This window comes from Arvicola amphibius, chromosome 18 (genome assembly GCF_903992535.2).
Source record: "Arvicola amphibius chromosome 18, mArvAmp1.2, whole genome shotgun sequence".
Lineage (NCBI taxonomy): Eukaryota > Metazoa > Chordata > Mammalia > Rodentia > Cricetidae > Arvicola > Arvicola amphibius.
In genome coordinates this window covers 7443154-7462460 of record NC_052064.1, presented here as the reverse complement: position 1 = coordinate 7462460, position 19307 = coordinate 7443154, and the positions used below count along the sequence as shown (strand labels likewise).

The following is a 19307-nucleotide window of genomic DNA, read 5'->3' as shown; positions in this document are numbered from 1 at the left end:
ATTTTTGAATACAAGGTTTGTATGCATAGCCCTAGCTGTCCTGAACGTAGTAGTATATACCAGGCTGACTTCAAACTCAGAGATGCCCTGACCCTGACTCCCAAGTACTGGGATTAAAGATGGTATAGCATTCCTGGTTATTTTTTGTTTTTATGTTGTTGTCTTATGGTTTTGTTCCTATCAAGCATATGCTGTTGTACTGAACTTTACCCACATCTTGAATTTTAAAATTTGACAAAAGGAATCATCCTGTTTCCCAGGATAGCATATATTCATGACATTAATACTGCCTGTGCCTTCTGAGTCATTGGATTGCCAGTGCATCACCTTCTTCCTGTCTGTTTGGTTTAACCTTTTATTTTAATATGAGTATTTTACTTGTACATGGATATGTGCCATGTGAGTTCCTGGTCCTTACATTTATTAAAAAGATGGAACTAGAAACCATGAACTTGGAATAATGAATAGTTGTGATCCCCTATGGGATTCCTTGGGTCCACCTCTATGCAAGACCAGGAGGACTCTTTACTGTTGAAACATCTTTCCTGCTCAGTGTTTATTGTGTTCAACATATACATTTGAGGTTTTCATTCATCCATTTGTAACTTTTTAAACTTGCAGTGCCTTTTAGTAAAATCTTACTTATGTTGCAGTACAAATTGAGGCACTTCAGGTTTCTGGCAGATGAATAAAGAGCTATAGTAAATGGATAACTCTTTGTAGGAACTTCAGCAAAAAACTCTGATTTCTCTCTATCTTTTATATTTGTCGTTTCATTGAGTTTTCATGGGAAACAAATCCTTAATATATATTTGTGGCTGTCCTAGAAGTGATTGCATGGACTAGGCTGGAATACAACTCAGAGGCAGATAGATATACATGCCTCTGCCTTCTGAGTACAAGGATCAAAGGCATGGTTCAATGCACCCAGCTTGCCTATCTTACTTTTCTTTTTTTTTTAGTTAGAAATTAATCGTTCATACAATTTCTCTCATGTGTACTCTGTACTGTTGATCTGTTTACTTTTATTGTTTGTTAATAGGCATTTCTCTTGCAAGGTGATATCCCATTCAAAGGGTTCAGAAATGACAGAGGTGAATCTTCCATTCAGTTTGCTTCTAAAGTGACTTGGTGATTAAATTATGATGTCTATTTCATGGAATAAGTATTGGGAGCACCAGGATTCTATGACTATACTGTCAAAGAAGTCTACATTTACAGTGTTGTCAAAATCATGCTTTCTGTTGTACACATGTATGGAATATTTTAGAATGCAATGACCTATGATGATGTGCATATCGACTTCACTTGGGAAGAATGGACTTTGCTGGATCCTTCCCAGAAGAGTCTCTACAAAGATGTGATGCTGGAGACCTACAGAAACCTCACTACTGTAGGTAAGACTGAATTATATTTCATGTTTTAAAATAAGGGGACAATTGTTCATTGGTAACTGGTGCTTTTTTAATATGAGAGAGAAAGAAGAATGAGAAGAATAAATCAGGCATGGTTGTAAGGTTCACTGCAAATGGTAACTAATTTTTTGACACCTTTCATTATATAACATACATTTTCTGGCACTATATTTTAGGATACAGTTGGGAAGACCATAATATTGAAGAACATTCTCAAAGTTCTAGAAGACATGAAAGGTAATTTTCATGTGTAAGCTGATAGAATTGTACCTCTGAAGAATTTGTAATACATCCTGTAAGCTTTAAACTAAAACAACAGTGTAAATAATAAAGTGCGTTGATGATTTTTAAATTCTCACAAAATCATATATCTTAATTTCAGATACGTGAACTGCAATTGCTAGCCATTCTTTAAAGAAAGAAGTCAAGGAAACAATGCCTTAACCTATATTACCATTTCAATCATAATATGATGAGAGCTATACTGTAGAATTGTCTATCCATTTATTTCATACTATTCATAGTATAAAATATATACATATCAAAAAGGTGATAAGTATATCTCTAAAACCCTATTTTACTAATAGTCCATAGAAAAGGTAGTTTAACCCATATACTTGTGACTGTGCAAAGTTTAGTGACGGGGCAGTTAGAGTCACAAATCAAGTGGCAGCTGTCGTGGAGAGGCCTTAATCAAGATACCACAAATCTATGAAGATGGAAAGTCAAACTGTGTTCACTCAATGTGGAAACCTTATATTTGATATTCTTCCTTTACTAGGTATAGCTTATGTTACTCTGGATACAAGCCACATGAGCATAGGGATGTGAAAATATATAATATACCTTTCTCTCAGAACAATTAGGCGATAGGTAGCAGTCCCCATGTTGAATGTCCTTGTTGAATTTGATATACAAGTATACTAGTAATTTGTTTTCTAGCCTCATTGTTAATATATGAACAAGTTCACATTTCAGAAAGCACCATGAATACTAGAATTGTGTAAGTCCTTCTGTTTTTCCTAGTTTACTTAGGAAATGTAGTATCATTCATAGTATAGGAAACTTTATGAATGCAACAAAAGTGGTAAAGCTCAGAGTTTTTTCAGTTCTCTTCAAATATGTGAAAATTCTAGTACAGAAAAAAAGATTCTGTAAATCTAAACCATGTAATAAAGGCTGTTATCTATTGTCTTCAAAGATGCAAAACAAGCCTTAATGAAGGTGAACAAAAAGATTGTAAAGATGGTGATAAAACCTTAAGATATAATACCTCTTTGAAATTGGAACAAATTTAAAAATTAATTCATACAGATAAAAATATTCAACTATGTATTGAATGTGCTAATGCTTTCACATGTACCACTATCCTTGCAGGCTTGAAAAAAGTCAAACTACAGAGAAAACTTCTGTATATACTCAATGTGTTAAAGCCTTTGCATGTGACAGTCATCTACACAGGCTTGAAAGAACACATACTAGATTGAAACCCTATGAACATAACGAATGTAGTAAAGCCTTTTTACATCACAGTCATCTTCAGATACATAAAAGAACATGCACTGGAGAGAAACCCTATAAATGTAATCAATGTGGTAAGGTCTTTGCATATTCCAGTACTCTTAAAATGCATGAGAGGAGCCATAATGGAGAGATGCCCAATAAATGTAATCAGTGTGGTAAAGCCTTTACATGTCACAGTCATCTACAAATACATAAAAGAATACATACTGGAGAGAAGCCCTATGAATGTAATCAGTGTATTAAAGCCTTTGCAAGTCACAGTAGTCTCCTAAAACATGAAAGAAGCCATACTGGAGGGAATCCCTATGAATGTAATCAGTGTGGTAAAGCCTTTACATGTCACAGTAGTCTCCGAGTACATGAAAGAAGCCATACTGGAGAGAAGCCCTATAAATGTAATCAGTGTGGTAAAGCCTTTGCACAACATAGTCATCTACAAGTTCATAAAAGAACACATACTGGAGAGAAACCTTATGAATGTAATCAGTGTGGCAAAGCCTTTACATGGAGTAGTAGTCTACAAGTTCATAAAAGAGCACATACTGGAGAGAAGCCCTATGAATGTAATCAGTGTGGAAAAGGCTTTGCATGTCTCAGTAGTCTCCGAGTACATGAAAGAAGCCATACTGAGGAGAAGCCCTATAAATGTAATCAGTGTGGAAAAGCCTTTGTATTTCACAGTCATCTACAAGTACATAAAAGAACACATACTGGAGAGAAGCCCTATGAATGTAATCAGTGTGGAAAAGCCTTTTCATGTCTCAGTAATCTCCAAGTACATGAAAGAAGCCATACTGGAGAGAAGCCCTATGAATGTAATCAGTGTGGTAAAGCCTTTTCACAACATAGTCATCTACAAGTTCATAAAAGAGCACATACTGGAGAGAAGCCCTATGAATGTAATCAGTGTGGTAAAGCCTTTGCATGTCACAGTAGTCTCCAAAAACATAAAAGAACCCATACTGGAGAGAAGCCCTATGAATGTAATCAGTGTGGTAAAGCCTTTGCATGGAGTAGTAATCTACAAGTACATAAAAGAGCACATACTGGAGGGAAGCCCTATGTATGTAATCAGTGTGGAAAAGCATTTGCATGGAGTAGTAATCTACAAGTACATAAAAGAGCACATACTGGAGGGAAGCCCTATGTATGTAATCAGTGTGGAAAAGCATTTGCATACAATAGTAGTCTTCAAATGCATGAAAGAAGCCACAGGAGAGAAGCCCTATGAATGTGATCAGTGTGGTAAAGCCTTTTTATGTCACAGTCATCTTCAGATGCATAAAAGAACACACACTAGATAGAAACCCTATAACTGGAATGAGTGTGGAAAAGTCTTTGCATATTCCAATAATCTTCAAAGGCATGAAAGAAGCCATACTGGAGAGAAGCCCTATGAATATAATCAGTGTGGTAAAGCCTTTTCACAACATAGTCATCTATAAATTGATAAAAGAACACATACTGGAGAGAAACTCTGAATGTAATCAGTGTGTTAAAGCCTTTGTATGTCTCAATAATCTACAAATACATAAAAGGACCCATACTGGAGAAAATTCTTATGAATATAATTAGTGTAATAAAGCCTTGCTTATAGGATAGTTATTTTGAAGGTGCCTCATGCCTGTGTTATAGGAATGAATGCCTATAAGAGAAAAACTTTCATGTGTTAAAAAATTGTTTGCTTAAAGTGTTGTTTTAATTGCAATTATGTGATATCATTGTGTGTTTGTGTGGATATGTAAATTTTTCTTTCTGTTTTCTGAGAATGTTAGACCCTAAAATCTTCTTGTAGCAAGAATTACAGGAAGTTGTCAAAAATTAGAGTTTGGTCCTAGGAGTGACTATTTCTTAACTGCCTTGCCATGTTTCTAGTGTTGTAAGTATTTTAAAGCCTATTTGTATCATTTTGAAATCAAGACATAGAAATAAACTCATATGAGAGAAAAACTCTATTCCTGAAAATGATTTTGTAAAGACATTACACATCACAGTTGTCTTTAATTTAACTCTTGTCTAAATTTAACTCTTTTTAAATGTGACAAGTGAACTTCATGTAAGTTGGCAAAAGTTCAGGTACTAAAAGTTCTATTTTTTTCCCACTTAACCTATTCAGAGGATCTCCTAAGAAGAGTGTCGTCTTTATTTGCCCTGATGTCTACAATTTGTGTCATGAATGTTTTAAAGGGCTTCATGTGATCTGTGGTATTGTAGTTTTTCTAAGCAGTCTTCAAAGGGTAGCTATGTTTATGTACTAATTATGGTCAGAAAAATAAGGCAGGGAAAGTTGATGGGACTCTTCAGATTTTAAATGAATTGAATGGGGCACTTCTTATAATAGCACTTGTAAGAATACAACACTAATTTAATGTGTATTCAGTTTAAATTGTTATGTATTTTTAATTTGTCAAGAAAAGAAACAGTTTCGTACATTGGAAGATTTTTTTTCCCAACAGCTTTCATCTTTATTGTCTAAACTTGAAACTTTACCCTTACCAAAGAAGAAAAGTTGGCAAAAATAGTCTTCTAGCACAAACAGTTTTTTTTTTTTTACTGCAGGAAGCAAAGCTTACAATGCCCCTTTTATATTCATTTTGTTTTGGATTGGTGTCATTTTTAATACTGCTGACGACTTTACAGAATGCAGCCTTTTCTGGATTCTAACACATAGGTATATATTGTTAATTATTCTTATGGGTTCTTTTCAACTTGTAATACTATATATAATTATTACTAAAGCACAGACTAAGTAAGTTCTGCATATCTCTAAATAACCACGATTCCTTATCATGCAGTACAGTACACAATTCTTCATCTGTTATGTCCCCACTGCCTTCACTGTATAGGAACATTACTCTTTCTCCCAGCATGCATTCACCTACCTGTTTCAAGTTTCATTTGATGCCCTTTTCCTTCTCTATAGTTCTACGGTAGTTATCTATAAATAAAAATGAATATGTGTTAACTTTTCAAAAAAAAAAAAAACAAACAGTTTTTTTAAATGAATATTGGTAACCTAAGACTTAATATTTTTACATAATGTTGTAATATTGTTTTGTGGATAATTGAAATAAAAATCTTTGTTGTATGCATCTATATATCTTTTTGGTTGCTCATTACCTTTGTAAATATTGATTATTCTGAATTTATTCTTCCATTGGAAAAATGTTCACTTAAAAATTGTACATCCCAACCAACTAGAGTTAACATCAGTTCTTTCTTTCTTAAGTTCAGAACACTATTGAATTTATTTCACACAATTAATTTTCTGTATACAGTAATGACATTTTCTAAAATTGTATCAGTAAATAAAGCCGCTGAGACACATAGAGAAACCTGGGTGATTTAAGGGAAGGTATTTCCAGCTATGCAGGAGTTAGGTAGGGTAGTCACTTTGGCCACCAAGAAATTACTTTCCTAAAACTGCACAAAAGTCTCTGTGTTCTACAAACATCTTTTTACAGGTTTAAGGAAAATAAAACTGTAAATGCCTGGTCAAAAGCTTTTGTGATTTTCAGTATTATAATTGTTTTAACTATGTATTACTACAACTTCATGTAAAATTGATGCCCCCTTTCATGATTTCCAAAAAAAAAAAAAAAAGAAAAAGAAAGGAAAACCCAAATAGCAGTCAGTACGATGCTTCCTTCAATTCATTGTTGATGTAATTTATTAACAATTCCCTAGAATGTTTTTCCAGCTGGGCATATTATACATGCTTCTAATCCCAGCATTTGGAAAAGAGAGAAAGGCAAATCTCTTATTTCCAGGCCCAACCTGCTCTATGTAGACAGTTCCAGTTCAGCCAGGGTTACACAGCTTACTGTCTGTTTTTTTTCTAGTTTGACGATTGACTTTTTGCCAAGTATATTCCTTTTTATGCTTAGCATTTTTTGCCCGAATATTAAAAATTCATGCCACCTATTTTATAGTTTTTGCTTTTTAAAAATATTTTGATTTATTTAGAAAGCTATTGGAATATAAAACAAGACCTTATAGTATATTATCTCTTATTTTTCTTTGGGTTCCCAGCAGAGTGAAAACTCAAATCAGTCTTGTGTAGGGCAAAACTTAACTTGGGTCTCATTGATGTTGCTATGTATTGGTATTGGAAGATGATTGTCATCTCACTGTGATTCCTCTGCTCTCAGGATGCCATTGCAGAGCCTCTGAAGGCCATTGTATTAGGGTTCTCTCAAAAACAAGACTTATAGAATGAGTCTCTATATCAAGAAGGGATTTATTATAATGATTTATAGGTTGTGGTCCAGCTATTCCAACAGTGACTGGCTATGAAAGGAAAGTTCAAGAATCTAGCAGTTGCTCAGTCCATGAGGTTGGTTGTCTCATCTGGTCTTCAGTATATCCTGGAAGCCCAAAGTCATCGGCTCTAATGCCATTGAAGGAATGGACTTGCTTGCGATGAAAAAGCAAGCAGCTTCCTTCTTCCGTGTCCTTAACAGGCTTCCAGAAGAAAGTGTGACCCAGATTATATCTGGATTAAAGATCTGGACTAAAGGTATGTCTTTCCACCTCAAGATCCATATTAAAGCGTATCTCTTCCCAGCTCAAAAGACCTGGATTAAAGGCATGTTTTCCTACCTCAAAGATCCAGAGTAAATCTAGTCAAGTTGACAGTGTAGTCACTACTTCCTTTCTTAAAATCTGTTCTTCCCAGCCTTTGTGCCAATCAATGGTGTCTTTGTTTTTGCACTTTTCCTGTTGTGGTGAGGGAAGCCCTTCTGTATATGTTTTCCTTTTATTGGTTAATGAAAAAAGAAACTGCCTTGGCCTGTTATAGGGCAGAGTAGAGCTAGGAGGAGAAAACTAAACTGAATGCTGGGAGAAAGAAGGCGGAGTCACAGGACACCAGCTGGAACCTTGCAGGTAGGCCACAAGCATCGTGGTAAAATAGAAAATAATAGGGATATAAGAGCTAGCTAGCAGTACACTTAAGTGATTGCCCAAGCAGTGATTTAAATAGTAGAGTTTCTGAGTGGTTATTTTGAGTCTGGGTAACTGGGAACAAACACGTGGCCTCCTTCAACACTATTGTTTAAACCAGGGCTGCTTAAACTTTCCATTTGTGATCCCATTTTGTCTAAGGAATTTATATAACTACGTATATAGATAACAAAAATAATACTGATGAAGTCATAAATTTATTTTAAGATAATTCTTCAGTATAGCTTTACCATATGTTACAGTTAAAGGTAAATGTATATACAAATGAGATCGATGTGTCTATTTGGCGTGTTTTTCTATTTGAATGCACGGTCTTTGGTTTGGTTTGGTTTTTTGAGACAGGGTTTCTCTCTCTGTAACAGCTCTGGCAGTCCTGAACTCTCTCTGTAGACCAGGCTGGCCTCAAACTCGCATAGATCCACCTGCCTCTGCTTCCTGAGTCCTTGAATTAAAGGTGAGTGCCACCTCTGCCTGGCTGACATAATATTTTTTTAGACTTATTTTGTTTTGCCTGTCTAAATGAGTATGCATACACCCTGAGCATGCTTGGTGTCTATGGAGGACAGAGGAGGGCATTGGATTCCCTGGAAATGAAGTTACACATGGATGGGAGCCACCATTTAGGTGCTGGGAATTGAATCCACATCCTCTGCAAGGGCAGCCAGTGCTCTTAACCTCTAAGCCATCTCTCCAGCTTCTTCATTCAACTTTCTTCCTTTCCATTGGTTGTCCACTTTTTGGAAGAATCTCAACTAGACCAAGTTCATATGTGACTTCCTTTGGTGTCTGCCCCAGTCACTCTTACGTGTTTTGCCTGTTCCCTTGTTTTATATCTACATATTTCCTGCCTCATTGGGATTGCCTTTTTTATTCCTGATTCTGGTCCCCTGAACCTTTGGCCACTTCCCAGGCTTTCTGCTCATTCATCTCCTCAATCTGATTCCCTACCCATTCCTGTCTCTGACTCTTCTTCCTGTGCTGAGCCTTCTTCACTCTCTGAGGCTTTCCCATCTCACTCCATACTCCTACTGTGACACTACTCCATATTTTCAACTTTTAGACCTATCTTTATGCCAAAGTCTTCCTTATCTCATTTCTGAATCTGCCTTCTCACCTCACGTCTAGTTGCTGTCTAGACATTTTTTGTTTGACGTAAAGGAGACTTTCTCTTGTAATTTCCCTCTTAACATCATCTCTTTAATTTCCACTTGAAGAATCCAGTGGTTGTTCTAAACCAGGATGGGTACTATATTGGTTATTGTTCCATTGCTGTGAAGAGACACCATGATCACGGTGGCTTACACAGAAAGCTTACAGTTTCAAAGGATTAGTTAATGACCATCATGGCCAGGAGCACAGAGTCAAGCAGGCATGTCACTGGAACAGTAACTGAGAGCTCACATCTAACCCAAAAGTTACAAGCGGTTGGGGGGTGGGGTGAGATTTGGCTTGGTGTGGGCTTTTGGAAGCTTAAAGCTCACCCTCAGTTACCCAGTGACAGATCTCTTCCATTAATTATACATCTAATCTTGAACAGTTTACCAACTGATTAACAGTCAGCCATATGAGCCTATGGAGACCATTCTTACTCAAACTACCACAGGTACAAACTTATTAATACATTTCACTCTTTCCATTTTTAACAACTCCCTTTATTGCCATCACCACTACTGCTGATTTTATTCTGTTTTACGTTGCTCTAACAAGATATCCCGAGACTGTATAATTTATGAAGAAAATAGGATTCATGTAGTTTGCAGGTCTGAAAGTCAAAGAACATGATGTCTAGATCCACTAAATTTTGGTGAGTACCTGGTTCGGGAGAATTGTCTGTATTCTGTCAATAATGTTTTAAATGAATTCTGGTTGGCCAGGCAGGAAGTATAGGCAGGTCAACTAGACAGGAAGTAGAGGCAGGGCGATGAGAACAGGAGAATGCTAGGGAGGAGGAAGCCAATTCCTCCCATTCCTCCCTAGGCCACCAAGAAGCAAGCTGTAACCTGCCCGGATGAGAAAGTTACCCAGCCATGTGGCTAACATAAGAATAATGGGTTGATATAAGAGCAAGAAGCCTGAGCTAATAGGCCAATCAGTTTTATAACTTAAGGAGATCTCTGTGTGATTTTTCGGGGGCACTTGCTGACTGTGGGGTACCGGGTGGGACAGAAACCCCAACAAGCAGGCCCTTCGTGTTAGAAGTTCCTGTTGCAGAACTGTAGTCATAGTAGAGATAAGGAAAGAGGAAGCAGATAGATAGGCAGAGCACATGTGTATGTCAAAAGCCAAGGGAGAGAGCTAGTTTTCAGATAACCCATTCTCATGAAAACCAATCAAGGCTTGATTTGCTTTGTTTTAGAGGGAGTCTCATATTTTAAGATTAAGGATTACCTTAAACTCTTGATCCTCCTGCCTCTACCTTCTAAATACTAGGCTATCAGACATTCACTACCATACCCAACTCCTGATCCAGTCTTGAAAGACCTTAGGAGAACATAGTCTCTTCATATTATTCAACAGGATACAAATAAGTGACTGTTCTCTAGTCCATCATTGAGACTTGGTGGGTGTAGCTTCCCAGACATTTCTAGGAGCTGTAGTCTCACAGCAGACATCTTGTTCCTCTGGCTCTTATAGTATTTCCATCCCCTTCTGGGATGTTCCCTAAGCCTAAAATGGAGGAGTTGTATTATGAATGGATCACTTGGACTGAGCACCACACTATTGATTGTTTCCTGCATTTTTAAAAAATCAGTTATGGTTCTCAGTAACAGTTTCTGTATGTTTCAAAGATATTTCTTTGTGGAGGTCATAGACTAAATAGATTTATTGATATACATAGGGGAAACAGAAAAAGAGACCAAAGACTGAATTTGAAAAAGAATTAGGATTTGGATAAATGAAAGGGGCTGGAGGAAGGGAAGGGAACAGGTAAAATGATGTGATTATATTTTAATTTCAAAAAATTAAGAGTAAAATATATTAAAGGTCCAAACACCTCTAAATACCTTCCATTTGAGATCAAGCTTCAGTATGAGTTCTAGTGTGGATAAACTATAGTCAAACATAGCAGTGATTTCACCTACAGTACTCCCCTTTCCAGTCCTTCATTGCTGAAAAGCTTCATTCCTCCACAAACTGCCTCAGAGTCCAACCTCTTAACAACCTGTTCCACCTCTGAGTACAGTCTTCTGATAGTACCCAGTACCCTCTGCCTGGCTTTCATCCTTTGCGTTTTTCCCCGGAACTTACTATGTTCTGCCTGATATTTAGAGTGTTGGTAATTATGTCTTCTTGACTCTTAACTCAAGAACAGACATCTGTCCCGCCCTCAGCATCTTACAATCTGTGATACATACAGAGGCTGCACTGTGTCTTAAAGCTAATTCAGACCTCCTATTCATCATGCACACTTCCTAGCTTCCCTCCTACCCTTGCACTGAATATATGAGAACTTACAGTCTGCCTCCATAAGTTACTCTTGGACAGGTTACCAAACCTCTTTAAAACTCACAATGTTCATCTCTAAAATAATAATGACCTACTTTATACTAGCACTGTAAACGTCGAATAACAAAGCTTTTAGAATATTCTTGTCAATAATTATATAACATAAATAATGATTACAATAATAAATTAGCCTTATGCAAAACTCTTCTTTAATCCTTATTACCTACATTCCTTATTAACATATTCAGCCCTTTTGCCTGGCTTTTTCAGTGCTCATACCTGACATGCCAAGGAACCCTCATTCTCTTCCAAAACAATGTTCTTGTTAGTTTTTTTAATTCTCTTTTGAAAACAAAATAGTCTCTGTGATTTGTATTATTTTCTCTGCCCTTTGGCACATCCTTGTCTCTGCCCAAGTCAAGAAAATTCCCTCAAGTTCTAGTTCTTCCTTGCCCTTGAACTAACGACTGTGCTAGTTATAACTGATGACAGTCATCACTTAACATCTCATCTGGTTCTAGGTTTAGGCTCCGCCGCCCCACTATATGACAATTTTATAATGATATACTAGACTAAAAATCTACTTTTGAAAATCAGTAAGCCACACTGAGTTGATGTTTGGAGACTGGTCCTTTCAGTATTCAGCAATGTATGGGGGGGTGCTCATGTGTTTCTAGCCCCTTCACAGGGAGATATTGGCAGTTGAGTTCTGCTTAGATAGGGTGTCATTCTCTTCAGTTCTGTAATCATTGATAAGTTACCCATGCTCTAATGGATAGTGTAATGAATATGGATAGCTTCACATCCATGCCTACTCATGCTCGACTCCAGTTAAACTCTGTAGTGGGAAGCGGCGGGGCTGCGTCCCGCCACCCGGCCACGGGCTAGCTTTACACCCGAAATAATTACACGGAAACTGTATTCTTTTAAAACACTGCCTGGCCCATAGTTTCAGCCTCTTATTGGTTAATTCTCACATCTTCCTTTAACCCATATTTAGTAATCTGGGTAGCACCACGAGGTGTGGCTTACCAGGAGAGATCTTAACCTGCGTCCATCTCGGAGAGGAGAAGCATGGAGACTCCTCATGGAGACTCCCTGAAGCGTCTCCCCAACTCTACTTCCTTGTTCCCACAATTCTGTTCTGTCTACTCCACCTACCTAATTTTCTGTTCTCTTAAAGGGCAAAGGCAGTTTTCTTTATTAATTAACCAATGAAAGAAACATAGACAGATAACTCTCCTCCATCAAAACTCAATGGTTCACAAAACACAACAAAAACATAGTATAAAAGGAACTTGTTAGAAGAACTGGGGAGTTGATGGGGATGCAGGAATATGCGGGCAGGAGGGCGAATGTGACTAGAGTGTACTCTATACATACATGAAAATTGCCAAAGGTGAGTTAAAACATTGTTCAGTAGTAGAAAACTAATGTAACAGGACAACATGAATACATGAATTATTGTGTCTTAAAGTTTTAATTCTTGGTCTCTGAATGTGAACTGTTGTATTGTCAGTCTACATGAGATGCGTGCAGGTGTGAGAGCATAAACATGGAGTACAGAGGTCACCTTGATGTGTTGTTTCTCAGGTCAGACATGCTGACTCTTTCCCAGTGAGCCACGACGTCGTGGTTACATACAGATTATTAAAAATGGGTTGAATCAAGATGGGAGAGTTAGCCAATAAAAGGCTAGAACTAATGGGCCAGGCAGTGTTTAAATGAATACAGTTTCTATAATTATTTCAGGGGTTAAGCTAGCCGGGAGGCCGGGTTGAAAAGCAGGCCTGGTCCTCCTGTAACTTGATAGTCTGGATTTTTTGTTTCCATTGTTACATACATACATACATACATACATACATACATATATACATACATACATACATATATACATTACATACATGTGTGTGTCTGTGTGTATATCCTGTTATTTATAGTTCCAACCTACTGAGTGCATTTTTCTGCTGGTAGTGGTGTGATGTGGGATTCCCCTCTGCATACTGTGAATATGTTTTATTATCATTGCTTAATAAAGAAGCTACTTTGACCTATAAGAGTGTAGAATAGAACTAGGTGGACAAACTCAACTGAATGTGGGGAGAAAGATGGCAGACTCAGAGAAATGCTTTGTAGCTGCCAAAGAAGATAGACACCCCAAACCTTACCAGTAAACCATGAGCCTCGTGGTGAAATATAAAACAGAAGTATAAAATAATAGAATAATAATAATAGAATTCAAGATGTAAGAACTAGCTAGAAATATCCTAGAGTCATTGACCAAGCAGTGTTGCAATTAATATAGTTTCTGTGTCATATGTCAGGTCTAGGCAGCCAGGAATGAACAAGCAGCCCCTGTGTACAGTGGCATATATAATTTCAAGACGCACCACTATGCATTGGATAAGAGGATTGAGGGGAGAGGCTGATTCTCTTCTTAGTAGTCATGTGTTGCTTGTAGTTCTTTCTCAATGGGTGGGGCCTGCAAAATTTTCGTCCTTTCACATTAAAATGTCTATTGATTGTGCCACTGTTCTGGTCTTGTTTAGGCAGTCATTTCTAGAAGACACTTTCAGAGTAGACTTTCTGGTATTCTACCTCTTACAGTCTCTGTACTTTCTTCCAAGGTATTCCCTGAGCCATTGATGCAGGAGCTTTGATGTATATTACGCTTTAGGGTTGGGTTCCCAATGACCTGTTGGTCTCTGCATTGTGTCCAGTTGTGATTTTCTGTGATGGTCTCCATTTCATGTAAAGAGACTCTCCTTTAAGGGGGGTAGGTACCAACATTATTCAGGAAAGGTGACTCCTGTACGTGTGTGAAGCTTTTATGAGCCAAAGGAGCCTCTTAGGAGACAGAAAGATTGCGTACATTGAGGAGAAGACCTAGGCTCTGATTACTGTGTCAGCCTAAAGTCATTGTGGCTCCCAAGCACAGTATTGGTGCTCACTAAACAGATGGTTGTGAGAGATAAACTGGATACCAGTCCCTTGGGGTGATCTTCTCTCCTCCACTAACAGTGCCCACACTGGACCGACCATCCATCAGAGTCACAAGGAACATATATAGATTCTTATGCCTCAAAAACATAATTGAATTTCTGCCACGGACCGCCTCTCGTGGAGACCACCGACCGCGGGAGAACAGGGGTGAAGGCTAGGAGAAATCAGGAATCGGCGAGGAAATGACAGACAGACACACTCAATAAGGTTGAATATGCTGCTGCAAATTTACTGAAGTTCAGGCATCAGTTTTATAGGATTACAGAAGGAAATTGGCAAACAAATTACATGAAAAGAATGATTATAGGCAATAATCAAAAGCTTTACATAAGAAAAATTGATTACAGACAATTGATTGTTCCCAGTATGCCTTGTGGTTAGGGTCAGGTGAGCAGAGCTCTTCTTTGAAATCCGTCTCACACCACTAACCAACTATTTTCTCATAGCCCTAAATCATATCTGTTCTCATGGTAACCCAAAACACCATTCTTTAGGGTTATACTCCCAAGGCTTGCTCCGACGGTGAATAATTGGTTTCTTAATGTCAAGAATCCTGCCTTTCTCTCTAATCTAAAATGCACCTGGGGGTTTCTCGTTCTGGCTAGCCTCTCCCATCATGAACTTCTTTTGTCCTAGGGTATTCATAAGTTTTCCCAGAGAGCAAGCCAGAGTTCAATATGTCTCAGTAGTTTGATTATTATTATTATTGGTAATGTCCTGGAACTTCTTGACCTGCTGACAAGACAAAAGAACTATACAGAAACAAAGAAGGAACAGAAAGCTCAATACAGCGCCAGGGCTAGCCAGGGAACTGCCTGGGGCCCAGCCCCCGGGAGCGCAGACCCCAACCCCTCAGTGTCGCTCCACCTTAGCGGCATTTTTCTGCTACATAGGCATGACAGCCATGGGCAGTGTAGTCCATAATTGCCTTTTCCCTTCATGATTAACTCATCTATTACCCAATTCATCATACCCTCCTGTGTAAGGAAGGAGATCCAGGTAATTTCCAGACTCTGATGTCCAGCGCGGGGCTGTCCACCACTGACCATTAATCAAGTACTGAATGCATCCTCCCTAGGTTATGTTGTGGGTGTATGTTAGTTTTCTCAAACTCCTGAGCAACAGCCTGAATAAACGGTGGCGCAGAGTCAAGTAGATCAGTATCCTCTGTGTCATTTCGTTCTCTAGGATTCATGGTAGCAGTCATCTGTAAACAGGAAAGATAAGAAATACAAAGAAAGAGTACGCAGAGTAGCAGGAGGGCTCGCTTCCAGGGCCAATTCCAAGGCCTTTTTGTTCTACCTGAATCAGTGCCATCACGGCAGCTGATTGCTAGGGGACCACCTGGGGCTTCGCTCCAAGAAGCTCTAACCCCAATCCTTCAGTGTGTGTCGGCCAGAGCAATGGCATTTGTCACTACACGGCAGTCACTGCTGTGGACGTGGCAGGTCTCCCTTTTTTATTAGAAAAATGAAGCTCGAACACCTCCTGTTTTACTGCCCGCAAAGAGGAGAAGAGACACTTTATAAGGCATGGGAATAAGAAGATGACTAGGACTAAAATTAAAATCAAGACTCCAATGAGAACGAAATACTGAATCCAGTCCAGAGGATTAAGGTGCTTTAAACCTCCTTCTATTTGTGTTGCTAAGTCTTGTAATCCTCCTAATTGCAGGTGTGTCTGACTAATGGCAGAAATATCCTTTTGAAGAGTATCCATATCATGAGTTATATCATTGTCCTGCCATAGTCCTTGTAAATGAGCTTTTACCTTCTCCCAAGGTTGTGAATTATTATAAGGTAAAGGAGTAATGCAAATAGATCTAAAACTACTGTGACAGCGAGTAGAGAGAGTGGTCTTTAAATTAGAGATATCTTGTCCAAGAGCTAACACTACTTCTTCCAATACATTAATCTTTGCTTCTAATTTTTGATCTATTGCTTCCTGTGTAAGAAGAGCAGAAGTTATATTTCTATTTAAACTATTAACATAATGTGCTGTATGTATTTCTTGAACTAAGGCAGTAGTAGCAACAGCAAAGGTTGTAATTATGGAAATCAAGGCTGTAATTCCTAAAATAAGAGCAGCTACAAACCTTTTCGGCCTAATTAAGTCATTTAGGGTAGTGAGTACTTGTAAAGCTGAATTATCATACCAAGGATCATCCCCAAGTTCAACAGGTAACATTACAAAAGGAGGACGGCGAACAATAATCATAGTACCCAATTTTTTTTTGTTTCAGCAGAAGAAATACAATTAGTTAATTTACATGAATAACATATCACTTTATAAGATCTACCCTCTTTGGTGATATTAACAAAAGAGGATTGAGCAAGAAGCAGAGCATTAGGGTAGGAAATACAAGCCCTAATTCCATAAGGAAGAGCTTTAGTGGTGTTGGGTTTCTTTTCTAAAAACATATTGGCAGAAGCAACAAGTCTAAACAAATCAGCATGCATTCTAGTAACATTCCCTTCTTGAGCATACCATGTGGGTTTAACAAAACCAGGGGAAAATCATCTTCTTAGTGGTTCCCCTTCTCCAATATAAGAATATTTATGAAATTTATTTTTATATATAGTTATATAATTTTCAGGACCGCCTCTCGTGGAGACCACCGACCGTGGGAGAACAGGGGTGAAGGCTAGGAGAAATCAGGAATCGGCGAGGAAATGACAGACAGACACACTCAATAAGGTTGAATATGCTGCTGCAAATTTACTGAAGTTCAGGCATCAGTTTTATAGGATTACAGAAGGAAATTGGCAAACAAATTACATGAAAAGAATGATTATAGGCAATAATCAAAAGCTTTACATAAGAAAAATTGATTACAGACAATTGATTGTTCCCAGTATGCCTTGTGGTTAGGGTCAGGTGAGCAGAGCTCTTCTTTGAAATCCGTCTCACACCACTAACCAACTATTTTCTCATAGCCCTAAATCATATCTGTTCTCATGGTAACCCAAAACACCATTCTTTAGGGTTATACTCCCAAGGCTTGCTCCGACGGTGAATAATTGGTTTCTTAATGTCAAGAATCCTGCCTTTCTCTCTAATCTAAAATGCACCTGGGGGTTTCTCGTTCTGGCTAGCCTCTCCCATCATGAACTTCTTTTGTCCTAGGGTATTCATAAGTTTTCCCAGAGAGCAAGCCAGAGTTCAATATGTCTCAGTAGTTTGATTATTATTATTATTGGTAATGTCCTGGAACTTCTTGACCTGCTGACAAGACAAAAGAACTATACAGAAACAAAGAAGGAACAGAAAGCTCAATACAGCGCCAGGGCTAGCCAGGGAACTGCCTGGGGCCCAGCCCCCGGGAGCGCAGACCCCAACCCCTCAGTGTCGCTCCACCTTAGCGGCATTTTTCTGCTACATAGGCATGACAGCCATGGGCAGTGTAGTCCATAATTGCCTTTTCCCTTCATGATTAACTCATCTATTACCCAATTCATCATACCCTCCTGTGTAAGGAAGGAGATCCAGGTAATTTCCAGACTCTGATGTCCAGCGCGGGGCTGTCCACCACTGACCATTAATCAAGTACTGAATGCATCCTCCCTAGGTTATGTTGTGGGTGTATGTTAGTTTTCTCAAACTCCTGAGCAACAGCCTGAATAAACGGTGGCGCAGAGTCAAGTAGATCAGTATCCTCTGTGTCATTTCGTTCTCTAGGATTCATGGTAGCAGTCATCTGTAAACAGGAAAGATAAGAAATACAAAGAAAGAGTACGCAGAGTAGCAGGAGGGCTCGCTTCCAGGGCCAATTCCAAGGCCTTTTTGTTCTACCTGAATCAGTGCCATCACGGCAGCTGATTGCTAGGGGACCACCTGGGGCTTCGCTCCAAGAAGCTCTAACCCCAATCCTTCAGCGTGTGTCGGCCAGAGCAATGGCATTTGTCACTACACGGCAGTCACTGCTGTGGACGTGGCAAATTTCAAGGCAGATTGGAGGTCAGTGGGCTGTTAGAAATGGTCAAATGAGCCACGAAAGAGACATCTACAGAACACTACAGACCACACTCTGTTTCTCCTCTTTATGTGACCGAGTCCCTTTCTCTGGAGCCCTGAACCACAAAGAACAGATTAGTCCTGCAGCCTTCCTCCACCTGTGCTCAGTGGAGACAAACCTTTCTGTGCCAATAGCTGGCAAGTGTTTGGGTCTTGTCAACCCCATTCACCTCTTCCATTTGGACCAAGGTCGGTTTGTTCTTACCTGTTTGGCATTAAAATATTGGGGGTAACTCTATTAAAGATGTAACATCTCTTCTTGACTCCTTAACTTTGAATAAACAGATAATTGAGAGCCACTGCACTGAAAGTGAATAAACAGTTGAAGTTTACTGTGTTATTATTGACTTGTCTAAAGTTTGACTGAAGAGCAGAGGTTACTAGAAGATATGGTCTATGAATGATTAACAGAGTCACTTCTACAGAGAATCCAGATGTTTTTCCAGGTTAGAAACCTATCTAAACTAATTTATAGGTTTAAAGTAAAAGTTGGGGATGATCTCCAGGATGACATACAAAGATGCTGCCTCATCAGGGACATCATTGGGCCAGAGACGACCTTGGTAAATATCTTCTTACATTATTAAGAGTTGGCAGCTTGATGGATTTTGTGTGTATGTGTTTATGTTGTATTGTGAATCTAACTCAAGTATGTGTCCATGTTAGATAAACACTTTACCACCAAGCTATAATACTCACTCCCAGGATGAAAACTTTTCAGGGCTCTGTGGGAGCCTTCTCAGCTTGGTCGATCACCTTCCTGGACCTGGGGGGAGTTGGGAGGACCTTGGTCTTAGCATAGAGTGGGGAACCCTGATGGCTCCTTGGCCTTGAGAGGGAGGGAGGGGAGGTATGGGTGGAGGGGAGGGGAGGGAAGGGGGAGAAGGAGGGGAGAGAAAGGGGAGAAGGAGGGGAGGGAGGGGGGAGGAGGAGGGAAGG

General features: G+C 38.9%; 1 protein-coding gene and 1 pseudogene across 3 annotated transcripts; one reads left to right on the top strand and one right to left on the bottom strand.

The window, feature by feature from the left end:
* LOC119804046 overlaps nt 1-19307 on the bottom strand; it is a 66994-nt pseudogene that overhangs the window by 33722 nt on the left and 13965 nt on the right.
* Nucleotides 1277-4384, top strand: LOC119804065 (zinc finger protein 431-like). Of its 3 annotated transcripts, XM_038315606.1 has the most exons (5): nt 1277-1397; nt 1592-1652; nt 2793-2876; nt 2949-4136; nt 4303-4384. In XM_038315606.1, exons 1-5 carry the CDS (start codon nt 1277-1279, stop codon nt 4382-4384), a joined length of 1536 nt encoding a protein of 511 aa, XP_038171534.1. The 3 variants fall into 3 exon arrangements, with proteins under 3 accessions (XP_038171534.1, XP_038171535.1, XP_041910235.1); XM_038315607.1 differs by lacking the exon at nt 2793-2876 and having other exon boundaries at nt 3054-4136; XM_042054301.1 differs by lacking the exons at nt 2793-2876; nt 4303-4384 and having other exon boundaries at nt 3054-4170.